The 25319-nt window shown below is 35.4% G+C and overlaps 3 protein-coding genes across 3 annotated transcripts in view; 1 reads left to right on the forward strand and 2 right to left on the reverse strand.

Moving 5' to 3' along the window:
- Window positions 1-13177, reverse strand: part of TEX14 (testis expressed 14, intercellular bridge forming factor) — an 81669-nt gene extending 68492 nt beyond the window's left edge. The window contains exons 1-2 of the mRNA XM_087826236.1: window positions 13103-13177; window positions 2700-2854 (exon numbers count right to left, since the gene is read on the reverse strand). The gene's annotated coding sequence lies outside the window, so the exon portion shown is untranslated. The remainder of the gene's footprint in view (window positions 1-2699; window positions 2855-13102) is intronic.
- On the forward strand, window positions 568-19740 carry RAD51C (RAD51 paralog C). Its single transcript, XM_016210666.2, has 9 exons — window positions 568-740; window positions 3227-3485; window positions 4221-4387; window positions 6665-6798; window positions 8885-9016; window positions 12209-12275; window positions 12983-13043; window positions 17818-17878; window positions 18837-19740. The coding sequence occupies exons 1-9, from the start codon at window positions 623-625 to the stop codon at window positions 18951-18953; spliced, it is 1116 nt and encodes a 371-aa protein (XP_016066152.2). The 5' UTR covers window positions 568-622; the 3' UTR covers window positions 18954-19740.
- Window positions 12563-25319, reverse strand: part of TRIM37 (tripartite motif containing 37) — a 161286-nt gene continuing 148529 nt past the window's right edge. Inside the window, exon 25 of the mRNA XM_016210664.2 lies at window positions 12563-13182. Within this exon, the coding sequence (XP_016066150.2) occupies window positions 13179-13182 (4 nt within the window). The 3' untranslated portion in view covers window positions 12563-13178. The remainder of the gene's footprint in view (window positions 13183-25319) is intronic.

Raw genomic sequence — 25319 nt, forward strand, 5'->3', positions numbered from 1 at the left:
CAGGTGGCGGGCTAGCCCACAATCCCTCGCGATGGAGAGCGGGAAAGGCAGGTGGCGGGCTAGCCCACAATCCCTTGCGATGGCGAGGGTGGGAAAGGCAAGGGGGGCAAGAAGGGGTATAGCAGGCGAGAAGGCCCAAGACACTGGAACCCTACAATGGGGACCCAGATTAAAACTTATATGGCTGTTCTGTATCCCAAACGGGTAACTGGCCAGTACGTGTGCGTGTTACTCCCACTGGGGTGAACATTCCAATTAACAACCCTTAAGTTTCATCCAACCGGCCAGGGCAGAGGTGAGGAAATATGGTGTGTAGGGCCCAGTGGGCCTGGCTCTCCATCCTGCGGTCTCCATCTGTATTTTTAGTGGCAGGATGTACTTTTAATGGGGAAACCGTAATGGGCTTTGTAAGATACACAGCAGAAAGGCGCGCAAGTGTGGAAATCCAGTATGTCTCCGCAGAGCAACAAACCCCAAGGCCGCGTGCAGCCAGGCCGCAGACTCCGCCCCTTCCGCTTTACGTCTGACGTCACGCGGCGCGGCCGGGCGCTGGCGTGCGGAATTCGGAAGCCTAGCGTTTAGCACCTCTGCGCAACTGTGCGCGTAGGGGATCGGATTTGAAATGCAGCGGGATTTAGTGAGTTTTCCACTGTCCCCAGCGGTGCGGGTTAAGATGGTGTCTGCAGGTTTCCAAACTGCTGAGGAACTCCTAGAGGTGAAACCCTCCGAGCTCAGCAAAGGTAACGACTCCCGACGTTAAGCCCGTGGTAACTGGCTGCGGTCTGTGCCGCCTCCATCTCTGATCTCCCGCCATCACAGCCCAGTCTCCGCAGATTCTGCTGCTGTCCACGGCTGCGTTTACAACGTGAAAAGGCGGCTTGACTACACTTAAACATGGTTTGGATGGTTAGAACTGTGGTCTTGGAAACATTTACTGATTGCTTTCTCTGCCAGCGCATGCAGAATGCTCTGAGGATTACATCATTTATACTTAAAAAAACCCTCCTTACGTGGACCGTGCCCAATATACAGATAAAGGAACAGATGCTTGGGGAGGTTAAGTAACTTTTCATGATGACTGGGCTAGGAAGTTGTGCAGCCAGGATAGGCTATATAATTTTCGTTGTTCCGAAATCCAAGGAACAGGGATTAAATTTGAGAAGTCAAGGATTCGTGATAGGACTAGAGACACTATGAGTGAGAAAAGGGGTGGAATCCCCAGAATCTGGTGAAAGCAGTAGAAAGAAGACATTGCTGCTTTTATGTAACTCACTGAGAAAACCCTAAACCTCGCATTCCAGAGCACTGTAGGTAATACGTTGGTGAGAACCACTGCTTCCTGAGGCACACAAAAATAAAGCTGTCTGCAGTCAGTCTCACTGTGCACATTACACTATGGTATGCCTAGAATTATGCCATCAAGATAGAACCAAATTTTAAGTCATTGTCTTTAATATAAAGTAAGGAAGTTTCAATTAGTCACTCAAAAATAAATGTAGCCCTAGCAGGTTTGGCTCAGCGGTTACAGCGTCAGCCCCTGCACTGAAGGGTCTCAGGTTGGATTCCGGTCAAGGGCACGTACCTCCTTTCTGGGCGGAGCCAGGTTGTGTGCGAGAGGCAACCAACACATTGATGTTTCTATCTCCCTTCCACTTTCTCTCTGAAAAAGCTAATAGAAAAAATATACTTAGGCGAGGATTTAAAAAAAGCTAAGGAAATTTCTTAAAAAAAAAAAGTGTAGACCCAATGTAAACTATTTGTTTTAAATCTTACACTGCACATTGTGTCCCCCAAAGTTTGATGGGCTCTTTTTCTTTCAGTAAGTTGGTTTCACAAAAAAGGAAGTAGAGAATCTGAATGATGAAAAGCTAACCATTGAGGATTTTGGATGTCCTGGTATTCTACAAGCTTTTTACATGTATTGTCTCATTCCCATTTTATAGAAGAAAAAATCTGAGGTGCCAAAAAGTAACTTGCCCAAACTTGGTGACTGTATAGTCAGTGGTGCAGTCAGGCTTTACAGACCCAAGTAATCTGACTGCAGAGTTCAGGCTCTTAAATTGGATTGGATTTTCATTGTCTTACTGTCTTTTGGTAGCACCAAATTTACGGTTTATATCCTTGCCAAATCAAGCATTGATATATCAAACTTATAAGTGATATTCGCACCATTATTTCTCTCATTAGCAGCTTGTTTTTTGTTTGTTTTATAAATATGTTTTTATTGATTTCAGAGAGGGGAGAGAGAGAGAGAGAATCGATAAGAGAGAAACATCAATTTGCTGCCTCCTGCACACCCCCTACCGGGGATTGAGCCTGCAACTTGGGCATGTGTCCCAACTGGGAATCTAACCAGCAACCTTTCTGTGCAGGGGATGATGCCCGGCCCACTGAGCCACACCAGCTTGTTTTGTAATTACCATTTTATCTTCTCAGGCCATATTGTCAGATAAGAATGAAATTGTATAGTTGAGGGAAGCATAAGAGTATTGTTTAAAATATTTATGCATCAAATAATTGTTCTCATTACATAGTTTAGAGTGATACATGAATTTTTCATGCCAGTGTTTCCATGAAAAGTTTTTATTACGAATAATACATGCACATGCACTTTTTTTTTTTAGAGCAAAACTTTTTTTAATTGATTTTAGAGAGGAAGGGAGAGAAATGTTGGTGTAAGAGAAACATCAACCATTTACCTCTCATAAGTGCCCTGTCCAGGGATTGAACCTGCTACCTTTCAGTGTACAGTAGGACAGTCCAACCAACTGAGGGCCACACCGGCCAGGACCACACGCACTTCTTAAAGTTGATTCTTGTTTCAGGCAATTAAAGAGGCCATTTTCATTCTCTTCTGAAAAACAATTTGTATTCCTCATGAAAGCAAGATAAGAATAGCTTCTTAAGACCAAAAGAGATAGTAAAAGGATTGACTGCTAGTACATTTTATTTCTACATCCTGAGATACTTTTGTAGGTACTTAGAAATGCTTTAGAGGTTTAGGTTTTTCAGAGGTAATAAATTTGTTAAATATGTGAGGACTAAGAAAACATAAATTCCTTTATTAACTTGAAAGGTTAAATAGTTAATGAAATTTTACATTTTTATGTTTCTCTACTCTTGGCATCACTCTTGTTATCTAAAAATTAAAATTAATGAAGAAAAGAAAATAGTATGTTATCCTGTTTTAAAGTCAGATGTGTTTTTTTTCTTACTCTACTTTCAGAAGTTGGAATATCTAAAGAGGAAGCCTTAGAAGCTCTGCAAATTATAAGAAGAGAATGTCTCACAGATAAACCAAGACATGCTGGTACAGCTGAGCCAAGCAAGAAATGTACAGCACTGGATCTTCTTGAGCAGGAGCATACCCAGAGCTTCATAATTACCTTCTGTTCAGCACTTGATAATATTCTTGGGGGCGGAGTACCCTTAACCAAAACAACAGAAATTTGTGGTGCACCAGGTGTTGGAAAAACACAATTATGGTAAACTAAAATGTTCCCTTCTTAAGGGTGGGCTTAATAACATTTTATGTAAGTAATAGAGTATTGTGCTGTGGATCTGTAGTCAGACCAAAAACGACATGTATGTATTCACAAATTTTTGTGTTTGTGGACACACATCAAACAAAAACCAACTTAACATTTGTGTTACTTTAGCACCCCATCTTGATATATTGATACAGTTATTTTGATATAAAAAAATTTTTTTAAAACATTGTAATGTAGTCACTAGGCTAAATAAACAGTCTTCTACTTTATTAGATAATTAATTCCTGAGAATATATTTGAAAGTCAAATGTTTGAAATTAGATTTACATATAATAAGGGTTTCATTCCCAGAGGCCTAAAAACACACTAAAATTCCTTAATTGTGATTTTATAGGCACGCTCTTTTCCTAATCCAAGCATCAATTGATTCACATATACAGGGTGGGCAAAAGTAGGTATATAGCACTTTGTATGGAAAATAATACAATAATTAATAACTGATAATAATACAAGAATAAACTGTTTTGAGTACTTATAACTGTAACCCTACTTTTGCCCCACTCTGTATTTGGAGCCAGGGAGAATCAGCCATCTCTGTTGTCTGGGAGAGTATATTTGCATTTATAAAACATTTAGTGGTACCTAATGGGTGGTGATCTGGAGTTTGGAAAACACTACTTTAGAAGATCATGATAATGATTTGTTCATTGGACTTCTTTCTCTTGATAGTATGCAGTTGGCAGTAGATGTGCAGATACCAGAATGTTTTGGAGGAGTAGAAGGAGAAGCAGTTTTTATTGATACAGAGGGAAGTTTTATGGTTGATAGAGTGGTAGACCTTGCTACTGCCTGCATTGAGCACCTTCAGCTTATAGCAGGAACACGTATGGGAGAGGGTAAGTTAGCAAGTGATTCTCTTTTTCTCTGTATAAGAAAAGAAATTTGTGTTTGTACTCATCTCAAGCCTTAGTGAGAGACCATTTTGGAAAGTGAAGCTTAATGACTTGACAGTGTACTGGTGTTAAATTCTCATATCCCTCTTACAAATTAGAAATGCTACAACCTGAATTGGGTTTTCCTTCCCCTTTTATGGCCCTTACTTACTGCAGGAGCTCTAGGGCAAAATTTGTGTATGTATTTCAGTGTATGACTTCAAATCATACTTTGACTTGCCAGGTGTAAACTAATTTTGTTGGAACTTTAATATAAGTGTTGTCTTAATGAATTCACTGTACTCAGTGCATTCAGTGTATGGACTTTCATAATGGTTTTTTCAAAAACCAAAGGTAGTTTAGAAAAACCATGTCTGGAAATATTTGAAACGTTAAGCTGATTGACCTATGGGGCTCGGAGTAGTATATAATTGACTTCATGACTATGTTAATTGTATTGCTAAAGTGTTTGGAAGTTTTTTTATTTATTGTGTGGAAATAAAGTATTTGATTTAAAAGAAATCTTAAAGGTAGTTTATATTCAAGTTCTTGTCCTTTCATTTACTTATAAAATTAAATGGTTTCTGGTTTGACTGTGTGTGTTTTTTTTAATCTTGGATGTACAGTCTTTATTCTTTTCTCTAGAAGTTTCAAAAAACAATGCTTTTTATATATGTTTGTATTTCCTTTAAATGCTTGTAATCAGCTGCATATTTTTATTTTTGTGGGAGTGCTTGGTGTCCTTTTTTAACTAATGACCAGTATATCTGCTGAAAGTCCTTAAAGCTACCCATGTCACAATGTATATTTGTGAGATCAGACAAAATTGGGTGTATTTAGGGTGGCATGGCTGTAGACACAATGTATATTTGTAATAGTATTTTTTTAATTCTCACCTGAGGATATGTTTTTTATTGATTTTAGAGAGAGAAAGAGAAACATTGATTAGCTAGCTGCCTCCCATACACACCCCAACTGGGGATTGAACCCAAAACCTAGGTACCTGCCCTGACCAGGAATCGAACCACAGCCTTTTGGTATAGGGGATGATGCTCAGCCAACCGAGCCACCCCGCCAGGGCTGTAATACTGTCTTAAAATCTTAATGTAAATATTATAGGTATAACAGTGGGATATAAAGTTTTTAGTGACTTGTGTGACTAAGTTGTCATTTGTTTTTGGTTAAAAATTAACTTTTAAAATGTACATTTGGCCCTGGCTGTTGCAGCTCATTTGATTGAACGTCATTCTGTGCACTCAAGGGTTGCCAGTTCAATTCCAGTCAGGGCACATGCCCAGGTTGCAGGCTCGATCCCCAGTGGGGGCGTGCAGGAGGCAGCCAGTCAGTGTCTCTCTCCCCCTCTTCCTCTCTTTCTAAAAATCAATAATAATAATAATAATATATTTTCAACAGGCAGTGTTTTCTGAAATTTAATTTCTTGGGTGTTTTTTCCCAGTGTTAAAACTTAAGGACATTTTAAAATGAAACAATTTTTAAGTGGTTTCTCTGAAATATGTAGAAATCCAAACTGCTTATTTTTTAAATCCAATCTAAGTAGGAAATTTCATTTTATATTATTGTTTCTACTTAAATTATCAAGTTACACTATAGCATCTAAGGGGAAGAATGTTGCTTCTGAACATTTTTTCTTTTAACTGTTAGTTTGTAGTTCTCTGACAAAAAAAACAAGAAAGAGAAAGTTCATTATGTTACTTCTATTCAGTGGAAGCCAATAACTAGAAATATGAAAAGGCAGACATTAAAAACTAGCTGTGCCCGGCCAGTGTGGCTCAGTGGTTGAGCGTAGACCCAGGAACCAATAAATCACTGATTTGATTCCCAGTCAGGGCACATGCCAGGGTTTCGGGCTTGATCCCCCGTAGGGGGCATGTAGGAGGCAGCCAGTTGATGATGTTTCTCATTGATATTTCTCTCTATTCCTCTCTCTCTAAAAGTCAATAAAAACATATTTTTAAAAAACTAATTGTATATGTGTATAAACAATTTCTAGATAGCCTAGTATGTAAGGAAACAGTGGAAAGGGTGAAAATAAGACAACAGGAACTATGAAATGATAGTTTATAGTAATTTTGCTAAAATTTTACCTTTCAATTAAAGTCAAGAGTTTTGTTGTTCACAGTGAAGCATTTTATTATTCAAAGGTATTGTTTTTCTATAGTCACCAGTATATCAAAACAGATAACACTAATTATTTTAAGATTGTTTTTTTGTTTATTTCAGTGCACCCAAAGGCTTTGGAGAATTTCACCCTTGAAAATATTCTTTCCCATATTTATTATTTTCGTTGCCGTGACTACACAGAGCTACTGGCACAAGTTTATCTACTTTCAGACTTCCTTTCAGAACACTCAAAGGTACGGCTCAAGCTACTGAAATATAACCAAGTATCTTAGGAGGTGTTTTGGTTAAGCCAATTCAGGAAATCTCTTTATTCCTTGTCCTACAGTTTACTTATGTTTACATTTATTTAGCATGTATATATTAATATTATGCCCAAAGTAAGAGATTGAAATAATATAAAAAGAGGTTCCACCTCCAGTAATGGTGGAATTAGCTCCTATCAAACAAACTGTATAGAGAGGTATAAAATGAAAAATAACACTTCCCTTCTGCTGCTGCTTCCTAGTACCTCTCCCCAAAGTTGACCACTATTAATAGTTTCTTGTGTGTCTTATCAGAAAAATTTTATACATAATATCTAGCTCCCCATTTTTAACATTGTTGATGGGGTTATACTGTAATATTGTTCTGCACCTTCCATTCTGGCTTACTGTTTTACATATCTTTCTGTACGATTATGTAAGGATAGTTGTTATTCTTTTTTCAGCTGCATATTTCATTTTAAGAAGGTACTTTTCGCTGTTGGTGGGAATGTAGAATGGTGTAGTTGCTGTAGAACACAGTATTTCAGTTCCTCAAAAAATTGAAAATTAGAACTATCATATGATTCAGCAATTCCACTTCTGGGTATATAACCAAAAGAACTGAAAGCAGGGTCTTGAGATATTCGTACATTTATGTTCACAGCAGCATTATTTACAGTAGCTAAAACATGGAAGCAACACAAGTGTCCATTGATGGATGACTAGATCAGCAAAATGTACATACATACAATGGAATAATATTCAGCCTTAAAAAGGTAAGAAAATCTGACATGCTACGACATGGATGAATCTTGCGGATTACATGCTAAGTGAAATAAACTAGTTATACTTTTATAAGGTATCAAGAGTAGTCGAACTCATAGAAACAGAAAGTAACATGGTGGTTGCCAGAGCCTGGGGAGAAGAGAATGGGAGCTGTTGTTTAATGGGTATAGAGTTTTAGTTTTAAAAGATGCAAAGTGTTCTAGAGATGGTAGCACAATGTTATAAATGTATTTAACACCACTAAACTACACATAAAATTATTAAGATGGTAAATTTTCTATTATGTGTATTTTATCACAATAAAAATGGTTGGGGGGAGTAGGTATCTTAATTTATTTAACCAATCCTTTATTGGTGGACTTCTAGTGTGATTATTATTATTTTTTAATCCTCACCCAAGGATATTTTTTCCATTGCTTTTCAGAGAGAGTGGAAAGGAGAGAGAGAGAGAAACATCAATGTGAGAGAGACACACTGATTGGTTGCCTCCCACTCTCCCCTCTGGCTGGGGCAGAGCTTGCAACTGAGGTACGTGCCCTTGGCCAGAACTGAACCAGGGACCCTTCAGTCCTCGGGCTGACGCTCTAACCACTGAGCAAACCGGCTAGGGCCTGAATTACTTTTTTTTTTTTTTTTTTTTAAATATGTCTTAATTGATTTCAAAGAGAGGAAAGGAGAGGGGGAGAGAGAGAGAAACATCAATGATGAGAGAGTCATTGACTGGCTGCAGCCCGCAACCCGGGCATGTGCCCTGACCAGGAATTGAACCCCGATCTCCTGGATCCTAGGTCGATGCTCAACCGCTGAGCCACTCCCAGCCGGGCTGAATTACTTTTTAAAGTGGATAAATTATCAAACCAGAGTACATTTTATCTTTTGGTGACTAGTACAAAAGCATTGGATGAATCACCCTGGCCAAGTGGCTCAGTTAGTTGGAGCAGCATCCTGTATACAAAAAGGTTTTGGGTTCAGTTCCCAGTCAGGGCATGTATCTAGGTTTCAGGTTTGATCCCCTATCTGAACGCAAATGGAGGTAACCAGTTGATGTTTCTCTCCCTCCTTCCTCTTTTTCTCTCTCCCCACTTCTTCTCTCTAAAATCAATAAACATTCTTGGGTGAGGATTTTTTTTTAAAAAAGCATTGGATGAATCGATATATAATTATCTAAAATAAAGCCGTTGAGTTGGAAATAGAACACAGAATTTTAAGGTTTTCCATGCAATGGGCTGTGCTTTTTTGATAATTTTATTTTTAATACCAAACTTAATATCATTATCTATTCTGTATTTAGGTTCGATTAGTGATAGTGGATGGCATTGCTTTTCCTTTTCGTCATGACTTTGATGATTTATCCCTTCGAACTCGATTACTAAATGGCCTGGCCCAGCAAATGATCAGCCTTGCAAATAATCACAGATTAGCTGTAAGTATAATTAGTCAAGAGAATTTTACAATAGTTAATAAGATTGTATCAAATATTAATGTCTAGAAATAGCAGAATAAAATTTATCTGACTAAAAGCAAATAATGTAGACACAATTTTAAATGTAGTTTTGTTTTGTTTTGGTTATTATAAAAAATTCTGGTTGTAAGTGTTGTGTATCACTTTTCCTGGAAAATAATAAGCATAATCAAGATGCCATATTTTAAAAATGGACTTTGATGAAGAAATGCCACCTTTGGTAATTGCAGTGTTGTCTTTATCTAAATATACTTCATATGTTTTAGGTAAGCTCTTCCAACATTCCCATTTTTCTTTTAATTTGAGTCTTTGATTATTACTTAGTGTATAATCACAGACTCAGATGGATAGGAAAATTATATAGTGTAAAGAGCCAAGATGTTTGGAGGTGGAATTAACTCTTCCAGGTTTGAAATATGAGGAGCGAGGTAAAGGTAAGTTTAAAAGTGAAGGGATAAAAAGGAGTAAGGTAAAAACTTTTTTTTAATTGCCTGTTTGCCAGCACTTTCCACTCTGCAACCCTATCCCACCACTGATACAAATATACACACTTGTATGTGAAGGAGATGGGAAATCATACTGCTTGACTTTCTTTACCCTGTGTCCTTAGCACATGCCTGTAATACATCGTAAGTAAATAAAGAATTCTTCGATAAAATAATTTCAGAACATATATCTTTTCTTTTGAGCTATTAGATTTTTTTTGCCATGTACTGAAAAACATAGTGTCTTGTCTTTGAATTATTTCCATTAATTTGTAATTTTATGCATTCTGTTAATATCAGTGAAGAATCCCCAGTAGGGGGCACTCAATACTAATGGGTTGCATAGTTCCTCAGGTTTCTGTTTGTTTTTAATAGAAATAGCCTTATCTTTTCTAATTAAAAAAAAGTAATGCAGCCCTGGCCGGTGTGGCTCAGTGGTCCTATACACCGAGAGGCCTCCACCGGTTTGATTCCTTGTCAGGGCACATGCCTGGGTTGCAGGCTTGATTGTGCAGGAGGCAACCAAAGTGACCCTCTCATGTCAATGTTTCTTTCTCTCCCTCTTCCTTCCTCTCTCTCTTTCTCTCTCAAGTCAATAAAACAGAACATATTTTAAAAATTATTTAAAATATTTTTCAAAAAGGTAATACAAATAACACGGAATACTATGCAGTGTTTAAGGAGAATAATGTAAATAATATACATACTAACATAGAACAAGATATATCCAGATATATGATTAAGTGAAAAAATTCAAGTTTTGTAACAATATATTTAGTGAATCCCACTTTTGAGAAAAATAAGAATTATATATGAGTATTTATATTTATATCTATGAAGAAAATTGTTGAAAGGACCAAAACATTAACAGTGGTTACTTCTAGAGATAGGATTTTGTGGGGTTGAGAGCATACTTTCCTCTTTTACTTTATAAATTCTTTTTTGCTTGGTTTTTAATTTCCTGGTTAGCAGATATAGAAGCATGTTAGACCTTTGATAATAAATACATTTTACAATTTTAAGTTATGTGCTTGCTGTAAAAAAAATTCTAAATCATCAAAATGTAGACAGTAAGCAATTATGTTATCTATTACTCAGAGATGATTGTTATTGAGTTTGGTGTACATATTTTTCCAAAGTTATTCTACACATACATAAACATGTTTTTAAAGTAATATCACATCATGCATGCTATTATGCAAAGCAATGTTTTGTTGACTTAATATATTGTGAACATCTTTCCATATACACTACTATATAAGTTTACCTTACCTTAGCTACATAATATTTTGTTGTACAGTTGTAGAAATTTTTTTAACTATTGTCTTTAAAGTTGACTCCAGGTTTTTATCACTTAAAATACTGCAATCAACAACTTTATATATACTTTTTTGTCATTCATCCAGTTATTTCTGAAAGTATTAAGCCAAAGGGATATCTCTGTTTTAAATATTTTGTTATATATTATCAAATTACCCTCAGAAAGCCAGTTCCAAAGTATGTCGTCTACAGCAATGAATGAGAATTCTTGTTTTTCCACATCTTTACCAACTTTGAGTCTTTTAAATCTTTGCCATGCTGATGTGGAGAGAGTCCTTTTAGAGATGCGTTTATTTGATTATTAGTAGAAATGCTTATTTGACTGTTTTATAAAGATATAATTAACATACCATAAAATTCATCCTTTTAAAGTGTACAATTCAATGGCTCTAGTATATTCAGAGTTGTGCAGGCATCACTACTATCTGATTTTGCAACATCATGCACATCAGCCCCAAAAGAACTCCCTCACCCGTTAGCTGTCACTCCCCATGCACCCTCCCTTTTAGCCCCTAATAACCACTGCTTTGTACTGCTTTTTATCTCTATGTATTTGTCTTTTCTGGATATTTTCTATAAGTAGAATCATGCTGTATGTGGTCTTTTATGTCTGGCTTCTTTCATTTAGCATAATTTTTTAAGATTCATCCATGTTGTAGCATGTATCAGTATCCTTTTTATGACTGAATATTTTTGTATTTTCTCAATATACCATATTTTGTTTATCTGTTCATCAATTGAAGGACATTTGGGTAGCAGAAGTATTTTTAAAGCAATGAAGTTAACTTCAAAGTGATTGTTACTTCACTATTTTGAAGACTCATTCTTTAGGAGCTTGGAGTAATTAACCAATAATTTTCATTTGGATCCTGGTAAACCCAACATTTTTTGCAGAAGTGTAATTACTTTATAAATATTTGCTAACAGTGCAAATTCTAATTTTGGGATGTTGAACAGCTGATGTTGCTGCTGTTGGACTGGTTGTTCCTAATGGCTTATATACAACTTAAATTTACAGCTTGGATTTTCCGGCTTTCCCCAGTTAAGAAGTTTTTGTCCATGGTCTCTTTAGGCCTTTTTGTATTATCTGTTATATTTTTATTCTTCCATTTTCACAATAAGAACTTCTCTGTTTTTGGTTGTTAAAAAAAAAAAAAGCTTTCTGTTCAGTAGACTCATGTTTTCAGATAACTACTCATTTTTATGGGTAGGTACCAGAAAAGTTTTCATTACCTAAATATGTCTTTCTTTAAATTAGATTATATTCAGAATACTAAAATCATGGGACTATTTACTTGATAAGTTTTCAGGGAGACTCACCTAATTTTCTCACATTTTGTTTTTGTAGGTAATTTCAACCAATCAGATGACAACAAAGATTGATAGAAATCAGGCCTTGCTGATACCAGCATTGGGTGGGTAATAAATAAGATAAACATTTTCAGTTAAACACTTTTTCCCTACTTCTTTCATTTGATGCTTATTGAGTACTGTAAACTCCACAAAAGCAAAGACTGTATCTGTCTTATTCACTGAAAAATCTTAGCACAGAACACTGTGTCCTTATATACTGACTCATCCTTTCAGTTAATAATCTACTATATAGAAACTGTTGTGTCAGGTACTGAGCATATAATATTCATATGATGATTCTTGCCTTCAGAAAGCTCAGTTTTAGACAGGAGGAAGGGTGAATCCATTCAAATACTAATTACAGTGAACAGACTTATGATTTTGTTCCTAACCTCAGTCATGGTTTTGCTGGAATACTGTGCTTCAAGATTTGTTTCTACCAAAATCTTTAAGAATAGTCTGTCAGAGTTTTTGCTTTTTTTCTGGTGGTTAGAAATATGTTAGTCCTGACATATGGAAGATTGATAAATATGTTAACTCAAACTATTAAGTTTTCTAAAAGCAAATAGAAGATATTGATCTGCAGTATTTCCTTAGATATGTAAAAATCCATTAATCTCAGGATATTATCTACGTACCAGGTTTTTTGAAACCAAGTATACTCTCATGTTAAATTAAGCAAAGTAAAACTGTATTTGATCAGAGGCATTCTGAGAGACTTATAACCCTAGTAGGGCAATATACAATTACTATGTTCTTTTTCCCTCAGGGGAAAGTTGGGGACATGCTGCTACAATACGGCTGATCTTTCATTGGGATCAAAAGCAAAGGTCAGTATAGAAACAAATGAATAATTCTGAATATTGGGTTAATTATACTGAACACTTACCCATTTCTTAGAGCCAATCCAGTGGATGAAATCTACAGTGCCCCATGAACTAAAGCTTTTGTTTCCTTGTCCTTAATCACCTAGAGCAAACAGAAACATGTTTTTATCTGCACATTTAGCTACATAGAAAATGCTTTGGAATATTTAAATGATGGGCTGCACCTGAAATGAGTAAGTGGGCCAAAGAATGCTAGCTTCTAAAGCTCTTAGAAATCAAGGGCCATTTATTAGCCACGCAGAAGGAGGTGGGTACTCTGTGTTCCTGGAAGGGACTGAAAGAATAAAATTTGGACAAAAGGTTAGCTTTAGGATCACTTTTTGTGGAAAATAGGATGGTTTTTCCTAGTTGCTTAATATATTTCTTGTATGAAATTGTGTCTGCTTTTGTTTTCTTTTGTTATTTTCCTATCTCGCTTTTGTTATCCAGTTGCTTACCTGGGTTTCACTGGTATTGTTCTTTAAAATAAAACTATGACAGCATGAAACCCTTGTATTTGTTTTTAGAGTTGCTGAGCAAGTGAACAAACCAGCTTTTATTTTCTTTAAAATAGGCAATTGAAAGCTGCAGAATCTTTTATTCTACACTTCTAGAAATGTCAGATTTATGTCAGCCTCTCTGCTTTGAGATTAATTGGTATAAGCTAGAGAACTTGGTTTTGAAATGCTCTAATGAAAGGGGGAAATTGAGACAGCATGTGGGCAAGGATGGTAAAAGGGATTACTTAAATACATTTTGGTTCTCGTCAGTGATATTTTCTATTTCTTTATCTGCATGTCTTTTTAAAAAATATATGTTTTTATTGATTTCAGAGAGGAGAGAGAGAGAGATCAATGTGAGAGAGGAACATCTATCCGTTGCCTCCCCTATCCACCCCAACCAGTGCACAGGATGATGCTCCAACCAACTGAGCCACACTGGCTAGGACAGTTATACTTGATTTTTAAGAGTTAACCATTTTATGACTTCAGCTTCTTATTAATCCTTTCCAAGAAATTAGAGAATTAGTGTAGAGCACTGACATTGAATAGATAGATTTAGGGGAGATCTACTGTTCTATAAAAATTTTCCTATATCCCATACTATCATTTTAGTGAGTACTTGCTTGTGCTAGGTATTTAACTGGGCACTTTATGTACAACATTTTATATAATCCCTTTAGTAACTCTTTGAAGAATCTATATCTATTACTAACTGTGAGAAGACCAAGGTCCAGAAGATTAACTGACTAGTAAATAATAGCTACTATTCATTGAATATTTATTAACTCTCCTTTATTATGCTAAGCACCATGTCTGTATAAAACTTAATTTTATTTTCCAAATAATTCTGTGAAATAGATAGTAGTATCTACATTTTATAGCTGACTATAATAGAGTCCATTCTTTTTCTCCTATAATTGCTGTTTCTAGAATGTAATTCTAGTATTGTGTTGATTGCCAGCAAATCTGAAGGTACAGCTCTTACCCACCTTTTTAGGTAAAATCCTTTTTCACCAAACTATTTTTTCCCCAGGCTGTGGATATATGATAAGTAATGTTCATACTTTATGATTTTTAACCTTGGACTAATTACAGGATAACATTCTAACAGAAATACTAAAACGTTTTGCCCTAGCCTGTTTGGCTTAGTGGTTAGAGCATCGGCCCACAGACTGAAGGGCCCTGGGTTCGATTCCGGCCAAGGGCACATACCTAGGTTGCAGGCTCAATCCCTGGCCCCAGTTGGATCATGTGCAGGAGGCAACCAACTGATGTGTCTTTCTCACATCGATGTTTCTTTCTCTCTCCCTTTCTCCCTCTCTCTGCAAAGCAATGGAAAAAATGTCTTCAGGTAAGTATTTAAAAACAAACAAAACCAAAACCTAAAACATTCTAATAACGGAATAACATTCTAAAAGAATTAGTTCGGTCTCTCTCCTGTATATTGTGCATGTTTTCCTTCAATTTACATATTCATGATAATATGAGACTGAGATTGTTCAAAATTATACCACTCTTTGCCAAGAAGATCTGGTTGTAGAGTGGAGTAATATAGCAACACCCCCACATAACGTTTCATATGTGTGCTCAGCTTTAGAGCACAAATTGTGCTTCTGTCTTGTTTCTTCCTGACCCAAACTATGTAGTTCAGCCGTATGTTAAGCTTTATCTCAGCTGGGGCCATGAGCCAAGTGATTCTTTGGTTTATTTTGTTGTTTAAAAAGATCTGTTGAGATATAGACATGAAATTTGAGGAAGATTTTCAACCTGAATACTTAATGCCCATTTGCCTTTAGGATTCTTAATAAACATGTAAATACTTCTTAAAGCTTATTTACTTTTTAAAAAATATATATATCTTTATTGATTTCAGAGAGGAAGGGAGAGGGGTAGAGAGAGAAACATCAATGATGAGAGAGTCACTGATTGGCTCCCTCCTGCACCCCCCCCCCCACTGGGGATCGAATCCCACAACCCAGTCACGTGCCCTGACTAGTAATCGAACCACAATCTTCTGGATCCTAGGTCGATGCTCAACCGCTGAGCCATGCCAGTTGGGCAAAGCTTATTTACTTTTTAATAATTTTCTCAGAAAAGTCAGATGAACCGGGTACCTTTTTGGACATGGTATGAGATACTAATTTTTCAGAAGGTTAGCTATTTTTTGTTATATTGAGTCAAAAAGAGATTTTTTAAATAAGGTGTCTTAAATACACCATGCTTCTATTTTTCTGTTGTATTTTGCATTAAAGATGGAATTCAACTTTAAAAGCATTGTAAAAAATCATAATCTCACTCCCTATCACAACTATTCTTATATTACATATGAGCAGTTATTTTATTTATGCATATAGTTCAATTATAGAGTAAATGACATTTTGGGTTCTTCTGTTTTCATCCTGAAAGTACAAACCTAAAACATTAAGCTAATGGACCATGGTTTCTGATTGCTTCTCTTTTGAATTGTGCCTGAGTAGAGGGGCAATTTCAAAATTAAGAGAGTAACAGATCATAAACCAAGATGTCTTTTCTTTGAAAACAAATCAACATTATATTATATGTAAATAAATGACCCTTTTAACTCTGAGAGTCTATGATTTTTCTCTAAGTTAGTGCAGCTATATCAGTTTTTTTTTTAATTGTGGTAAAGTATACATAACATGAAACTCAACATCTTAACCATTTAAGTGCACGGTTCAGTGGCATGAAGTACATTCACATTATTGTATAATCATCATTACCATCCATCTCCAGAACTTTTTCATCTTCCTATACTGAAACTTTGTACCCATTAAACACTAATTCTCCATTTCCCCCTCCCACCAGCCTCTGGCAACCACCATTCTACTTTTGTCTCAATAAATTTGACTACTCCAGGCACATCAAAATAAGTGGAATCATACAAAATTTGTCCTATTGTGACTGGCTTTATTTCACTTAGTACAATATCTCAGTTTTAAAGTAATTTTAAAAGTTTTTGCTTATATTTGTTGCTGTTATAATATTTGAACATAGTTAATAAGAACTTAGAATTTTATTTTTCAACTACTTTCAGCTTTCAGCTCTACTTTGTAGAGTACATAATAAAAGTCTACCTAAACAGATCTTGTTCTGTCATGACTGGTTTTTCTGGACATAATCATTTTGAAAGAATGTGTCTTCCTAGCTTATTTTATTAGTATAGTATGAGTGTATGTTTCTTATGTATATCCCAAGAAATTGTCATAATACTTCTAATATAACACCCCCAAAAAACAAAAGTTTGAAAAATATAGATAAACCAAAAAAAATCTTTACCTAGTAATAACTTTTAATTGTAGCCTTCTAGTAATTTTTTTATATATGTGTGTATACATACTCATAAATCTGGGATCATATAGCATAACTTTTACTTAATATAATATTAATATTTGCTTATCTCATTAAGTATTCCACTATGTTTTCTTAAGCATAAATAGTATCTTATGTATAAAATAGTTTCTTTCAGCGATTTCCAACCTTTTTCAGCTCATGGCATACATAAACTAAGTACTAAAATTCTGCAGCACACCAAAAAATATATTTTTTGCTGATTTGACAAGAAAATAAGTGTAATTTTGACTCATTCACACCAGATGTTATTGTTGTGTTAGCTGTTGTTGTTTTTTTATTTGACAACCTGAGAGAAGAGGTCAGTGCAACAAGACTAGTTGGGTACTGGGTGTCTTAAAAATTCTTGCAGCACACCAGTCGAAAATTGCTGTTTTATGGGTTTTTAAAAATTTTTATTTATTGACTTTTTTTTCCCCCCCAGAGAGAGAGGAAGGGGGAGAAAGAGAGAGGAAAACATTGATTTGTTGTTCCACTTACTTAGGCATTCTTTGGTTGCTTTTTGTACGTGCCCTGACCGGGGATCAAACCCACAACCTTGGTGTATTGGGACGATGCTCTAACCAATTGAGTTATCCTGCCAGGGCGAAAGTTGTTGGTTTATTTGAATCAGTCATTGGACTTTTAGGTTGCTTTAAAATTTCACTTATATAAACAACTCTATTGTTAATATAAGTAATAATTATTACATGCATATATACAGTTATTGTTTGAAGGGAGTACTTCTGATATTTCTTTCCTTTCTGTGTCCTTGGAGAACAAAATAATAGAATTATATTAAAAAATTATAAATGTAAATGAACAAATCAGTCATCTGAACTAATTAATTAAGATTATGTCTGTGTATATTTTTTTTCTCTAAGCAGGTTGGCAACATTGTACAAATCACCAAGCCAGAAGGAATCTACAGTACTGTTTCAAATCACAGTCAGTATTATTTGATTAGAGTGCAATTTTGGTGTTGGTGGGCAATAATTATCTAAAGAGAGTATTTACAAATTGCTTCTGTTAATGTCTGTAGGCAGCAAGCCATTCTGAGGACAGCTTTTGATACTTAGAATTATCCCCAAAATATCAATATATATTATATACAATATACTAGTCACAACTAGACTGAAATTTATTTTCAAGAACTGAGGAAATAGTTATTTGTAGGGTAGTATGTTCCATGCCATGTATAATGTCAGGATATTAAATATTTTTAAAGTGAAAGTTGTTAAAAATTTTCATAAAAGAAAAAATACCAGCCTTACTCATTTTGGTCTGTAGATATTATAGATCTGTCATAGCCACCAAATATGTCTTACTTTAAAATGTTAATTTTCCTGTAATTGTACATCATAGAACATAAATTTTTTACTGAAATATGCATATTTACCAATAATTTTGAGCCAAATATATTGTTGGCATTTCATATTTTAAGGATAAAAACAGAAATAGAGATTCTGAACCTGAGTTATCCATTTAGTTTTTGCACTACCTAGGTATATTTAAAAAACTTTATTTTAGAGTATTTAATTGTGAAAATAAGTTTGTAAAACACTTAAAGAATTATTACATTTTGTTTTTCTTTCACTTCTTTCAATCATGTCACCACGAAGATTTTTAGGGTTGTCTTTTAGAGAACATTTTTATAATACAATGTTATTTCTGTGTGTATGTGTATGTATAAATAAATATATATAAAATACTCTAGATATAAAATACTCTAGTAGAGCCCTGGCTTGGACTTCTGTCCATGAGTTTTATCTTCTTCATTCACAGTGGTTGATAACTTCTATCCCAAGAATAAAGTAGCTTTCTTATCAATTACTTAAAATATTTGGAAGACCAATCATTATTTTAGATGTTCTTAAAGCATACTTGTGTTTTTTTCGTCTTGCAGCCTCAGGGATTTAGAGATGCTGTTGTTGCTACTGGATGCTCATTGCAAACAGAAGGTTCATTAAATTCCCGGAAACGGTCACGAGAATCAGAGGAAGAACAGGAATCCAGAGACTAGTATCAAAGTGTGTGTACGTGTGTGTGTGTGCGTATATATATGTACATATATATATTGATTCTTTGAAATGCAATGTATATAAGTAGTAGACTCATTTCTTTAAAAAATACACACACAGTATGAATCAGGAATGTATCAACTAAAATATACATATACTTAAATTAATATGATTCTGTGAGTTTTTCTGAAGCAGTGTTCTACAGTTATATTGTTCCCTGTTTTCATTTTTAGTAACATTCAGTAGGGATGTTATAGGTGTTGTATTTTGCAAATGTGGAAAGCTGATCTCATGTGGCTGGTTAGGCTGTTTTTTCTTCTTTTCTTTGCTAATTGCCTAGAAAATCCTAGGAAGAAAAGATTTTTTAACATTCCTTTTGTGTTCTCCTCCTTAAGCGTAGCTTTGATAATTCTTAAAATGACCCGTTTTATTATTGTAAAGGAAGCCCAGCACTCTGAGTCAGCATATCATTATATTCAGTTTTATGGGTAGGATACACATTTTTAGATGACCAATCTGGTTTAAGTTACCTCAATCCTAAAATCTAATCCATTTGTTTATTTTTATTTTGTAATGTTAAAGGAAGGATGTTGGAACTGTTAATTCCGTTTAGAAATTTTATGGAACATACATCTTACAGAACAGTCAAGTCAGTAAGCTCACAGTTAATTATTTCTACATTCTAGAATTCTAGGTGTATTGACATTTTCCTTTGAATCTTATACTGCTTAAATAAGTTAAAAATTTAGATTTGGGTTTAAAAATCATTAAAAATGTTTTAGCATCTGGTTCTTTTTATTACTTTTTCAATTCATTTGCAAAATTTACTTTGGTTCCCAGTGGAAAAAAATTATTTAAATAATTATTATATACTGTGACAACTATATTTTCCCAGATTTTAGTGACAGTTGGTATTTCCTGTCCCAGACTGAACACTAAATTTATAAAATTTAAAATATATGATTACTGTTTAATTGACTGTATACATAGAATAACCATAGTTTGCCAGGACTTTTTGAGAGTGAAAGTGGGTACTGCTGACAATTATACCAGGGCATTATACATAAACCAGGATTATCCCCAGCAAATCAGGCATATGGCTATTCTAATTATATAACACTAATTTTAAATGATTAATGTAGGACAACTGATTGTAAATACCTTATTTATTACAATTAGTGCAGTCATTATAAAAAATCACCCATCGTGCCTGGCTGGCATGGCTCAGTGTTTGAGCATTGACCTATGATCTAGAAGATTGAGGTTCTATTCCCGGTCAGTACACATGCCCAGGTTACGAGCTCGATCCCTAGTAGGGGACATGCAGGAGGCAGCTGATCAATGACTCTCTTATCATTGATGTTTCTATCTCTCCCTTCCTCTCTCTGAAATCAATAAAGACATATTTTTTAAAAAATTACCTACTGTTTTATACTCAACTTGCTCTAATTATCAAGTCTAGGGGCAGGGGTTTTGTAAGTGATGAATATCAGTGTTACCAGGCATGTACAGTAGGATTTCATTTTATAAAGCATTATAAAGAACTTTAAAGAGCCCGGCCGGGTGTGGCTCAGCAGTTAAGTGTCGACCTAGGATCCAGGTGATCAGGGTTCGATTCCCGGTCAGGGCACATACCCGGGTTGTGGGCTGCAGCCGATCAATGACTCTCTCATCATTGATGTTTCTCTCTCTCTCCCTCTCCTTTCCTCTCTCTGAAATCAATGAAAATATATTTAAAAATAAATAAGTAAAAATTAAAAAAATTTAAAAATCCTCACCCAAGGACATGCTCATTGATTTTTAGAAAGAGGAGAAGGTGGGGAGAGAAAGAAACATCAATCGGTTTCCTCCCGCACACACCTCGATTGGGCCCCGGATCAAGCCTGCAACCTAGGTATGTGCCCTTGGAAGGGGATCAAACCAGAAACACTTTGGTGCAAGGCTGACGTTCTAACCACTGAACCACACCGGCCAGGGCACATTTTTTAAAAACTGATTTTTAGAGAGGGAGAGAGAGAGAGAAACACTTATAGGCTGCATCCTCCATGCCCTCCACTGGGGATTGAGCCTGCAACCTGGGCATGTGCCCTGAGCAGGAATTGAACTGGCAGTCTTTTGGTGCAGGGGATGATGCTCAACCCACTGAGACACACCGGCCAGCGCTTATGTGACAATTTTAAAAGATATTTGAAAAATAACTTTATATGTGAAGGACCCAAGCTTACGTTGCATAGACATTTTGCTTTGCTGCCTTTGTGCAAATAACTGCAATTTATTGTACTGATATTTAGGAATATAGAGGTTCATAAAATCTTAATAGTCCTCAACTTGCAGAATTACTGGAAAACACATGGCTATATTGGTGCCAGATATGTCATTTATAGATCACTCTTTCATAAGGCAGCAAACCACTTCATATGCCCAAATCATTTCCTTTCTGGAGAAGATATAGTATTGTGTCAGCATGCTTACCATGTGTGGTAATTGATAATGTCTGTGCCACATGGCTTACTTCTAACCTTGTCCAACACAGCTATTCTACCACCTATGATTACCATATGTTACAGCACTCTAGGTTAATGGAATCATTTCCATCTTCCCTTCTAGTCACAAATGTCATTGTGGCTCAGTTCCATCAGCGCTACACTCAATGAAGAATAAAGTGTTCAGTCCTATCTGAGCACAGAGGACACATTTGTGAGGAATTTTCATATTTAGTTGCTTAATTTTCATTTAAAAAATTAGCTGGGTTTTTTGATGCTCCAGAGTGAGGAATGGGTATCTGCTAACTAAAATAGAACATAATCAATATCACTCTCAATTCTTGCATGTATTTACTGTAAGTAAATATATAAAGGCAATTAAAAATTAGGTGATAATAATAAAGATAATTTGTTTTACTACCATAGAGCACTTTTTGATTTTTTAAAGTGAAAACTAGGAGCAAAAGACTGAAGTGGATTTTAAAAAACAGAGTCTATTTATTTTAGAAGAACATTTTGTTATAGAAGGAATACACATGAGCCATTTATAAAGTACCTCCATCAGAAATTACCATCAACCCCTGCCCTCTTCCTCAGAAGCGTGTCTCCTCCATGCCCTTTTCTTCAGAAGCATGTCTCAATAAGTTCAAAAATAATTTGGATTCCTCTAAGAACTATGCTAGCTGAAAACAAAAGATTATTACCAGTAATGGTTAAAGCATTTTTAATAAGTTAGAACCTGTTTGGGGGACTTTTCTGCTGATGAAAATAGTGCATGTGGACCTATTATTTGATGTGAATTTTAATTTTGACAGTTTTGGACTGTTGCAATATAACTATGTTAGCTAACAATACAGAAGGAAAAGGAAAATTAATACAGCAATAATATATTTGGCAATAAATGGAGATGATTTTAAAGTTATATTATTGACTTAGGCTGTAGAAGATGTAACTAAAGTATATTAAAGAGAAAGGAGGAAGAAGTTCTTATTTGAAAAGAGTTCTATGTTCTCAATTTTTTCAGTTGTCAGGTATTCTGTTGCTCCTTACTAGTAAGTTTGACAACACTATGGAATTAATATCTTTTAAGAAGTATTTACATATTAATTCATTTTCTTTCCATGTAATTTTAAAAATATGAGTAAAAAATTACACATTTTTATATTTGCAACAACATTCATCATTAGGCCTAGCCTTAAGCATTTGCATAGGCACTAAGATCTGATATATATACATACTTTATTGTTATTACACTTACTCAAAAATATAAAATGCTGCCAGTCGGAATGGCTTAATGGTTGAGAATCAACCCATGAACTTGTAGGTCCTGGTTGGATTCCTGGTGGGGGCACATGCCTGGATTTTGGGCTCGACCCCCAGTAGGGGGCATGCAAGAGGCGGCGGATCAATGATTCTCTGTCATCATTGATGTTTCTCTCTCTCTCCCTCTCCCTTCTTCTCTCTGAAATCAATAAAAACATTTTAAAAAATATATATAAAATGCCAATTAAAAATACATATGTTTTTTATTGATTTTAGAGAGAGAGAAGGGAGAGGAAGAGAGAAACATCGATAAGAAACTGCCAATATTTTATGTAAATAAAATGTTTTATCATTTGAGATACAATATCAGCTTCAAATCAATTTTTTTACAATCAGCAAAATTGAGGCTTTTTTGGGGGAAATGGTTTTCTATTTTTTGCCTATAAAGAGATAAAACAGGTATACTTTAGAATAGACAGAATATTTTAGACTTGCATAACCAAGAAAATATTAACGAGATAAACTGAGAAGTTAATTCATTTTTCTAAGTTATAAGCACGTTTACCATATATCGAATATTTTATTAAGTTAAAAAAACTTAAACTATTTTTTTAAAATATGTTTTTATTTATTTTAGAGCGAGAGGAAGGGAAAGGGATAGAGAGAGAAACAACAATCGGGTGCCTCCTGCACACCCCGTACTGGGGCTGGATCCTGCAGCCCGGGCATGTGCCCTGACTGGGAATCAAACTTGATCTCCTAGATTGCAGGTTGATGCTCAATGGCTGAGCCATGCTGGCCGGGCCACTATGACAATTTTTGACAAATGAATATACCTATATAACCACCTAGTCAAAATATAAAATATAATCATCCCACAAAGTTCCCTCTTACTTTTTTGCCATGAATCCTCTACCCTAGCTCATTCCCAGGTAACCGCTAATCTGCTTTGTTTCACTATAGTTTTTGCTGTACTAGAATTTCATATAAGAGGAATCATAGAGTATGATTCCACTCTTTTGTGCCTGTATTAAAAAAAATTTTTTTTTACTCAGCATGTTTTTGAGATTCATCTATGTTGTTGTGTTTATCTGTAGTTCATCTTTTATTTTTATTTTTTGTTAATCCTCACTCAAGGATATTTTTCCATTGATATTTAGAGAGAGTAGAAGGGAGGGAGCGAGGGAGGGGGAAAGAGAAACATGGATGTGAGAGACACATCAATTGGTTGCCTCCCCCACGCATCCTGACTGGGGCCGGGAATCAATCCTGCAACTCAGGTAAGTGTCCTTGACTGGGAATTGAACCCGTGATCCTTTGGTGCACAGGCTGATGCTCTATCCACTGAGCCACATCGGCCAGGGCAGTAGTTCATTTTTTAATTGCTAGGTAGTATTCCATTGTATGAATACACCACAATCAGTTTATCCATTAACCTATTGATGGACATCTTTTTTTTTTTTTTTAATACATCTTTATTGATTTCAGTGAGAGGAAAGGAGATGGAGAGAGAGATATAGAAACATCAATGATGAGAGTCATTGATTGGCTGCAGCCCGCAACCCGGGCATGTGCCCTGACCGGGAATCGAACCCCGATCGCCTAGATCCTCGGTCGATGCTCAACCACTGAGCCACGCCCGGCCGGGCGGACATCTTGATTATTTTCAAGTTTGAGCTATTATGAACAAAACTATCGTGAACATTACAAACAAGTGTTTTTGTGGTGTGTATGTTTGGTGGACATGTTTTCACTTCTTGTGGGTAAATATCTGGGAGAGGAATTGCTGGGTCATATGATAAGAAACTGTCAAACACAATTCTTTTTAAACTTATAAATGTCATCATTACCATAAATATCCATGAAACATTTTCTCCAAAGAGCTAAGGGTTAAAGAGGCAACAATTCTTATGAGAAAAAAAATCTCAAAAAATTTAAATACCTTTGATAACATGCTTTTCATAGCTCAATATGTTTTCATAGATAGTAAGAAAGGGGATGAGGGAAGTGTAAGAGGTGAGGAACTGGAAAAGAAAGTAAAGCAATGCAAAATAATGACTAAAAAGACTTCTTGACAATGGCAAAATCATCCTACACAGCTGCTCTGAGATCCCAGCACTGCTGTCAGCAACCTTCTGGCAAAGCTACTCTGTCAAATGGATGCACTAGGATTGATCTTTTGTGAAGTAATATCTTTATTAATATAAGCAAACACACCTCCCATTTATTGTAATATAGAGGCGTGGGCTTTTTCTTTTATTCTTAGTAGTAATGTTTCTCCAACATATAACACTTTCCTTTGATATGTGGGTTGAGTCATAAATTAATGTCACAAATAAATGTCACTTAGATGACAAAGGCAACCACATTACAAAGTAGGGAGGTGTAGCTTGATGTGAATTGTTATAGTTGAATGCCATGTACTCTTGAACTCAATGTCATTGTGTCAAATTCTGAGATATTAAATAATTGTTGGAACGTAAAATTGTGGACATTTAAGTTTGCAGTCTTGAAAGTTTTGTCAGTCTTTTCTAGACATCCTGAAATGGCAATGAACAGGTAGATTGAAAATAAAGACAAATGAGGAGTTTAAAGACTCTCTTGGCATCTCAGAGAAGTTGC

The sequence above is a fragment of the Miniopterus natalensis genome, chromosome 17 (genome assembly GCF_054644295.1).
Source record: "Miniopterus natalensis isolate mMinNat1 chromosome 17, mMinNat1.hap1, whole genome shotgun sequence".
NCBI lineage: Eukaryota > Metazoa > Chordata > Mammalia > Chiroptera > Miniopteridae > Miniopterus > Miniopterus natalensis.

Excerpts from the sequence above, each read along its gene's own strand:
- RAD51C (XM_016210666.2), top strand. The coding sequence starts at position 623 with ATGCAGCGGGATTTAGTGAGTTTTCCACTGTCCCCAGCGGTGCGGGTT. Across the intron at positions 6,799-8,884 it reads TCCTTTCAGAACACTCAAAG|GTTCGATTAGTGATAGTGGA; the intron begins GTACGGCTCAAG and ends TTCTGTATTTAG. Across the intron at positions 13,044-17,817 it reads CATTGGGATCAAAAGCAAAG|GTTGGCAACATTGTACAAAT; the intron begins GTCAGTATAGAA and ends TTCTCTAAGCAG.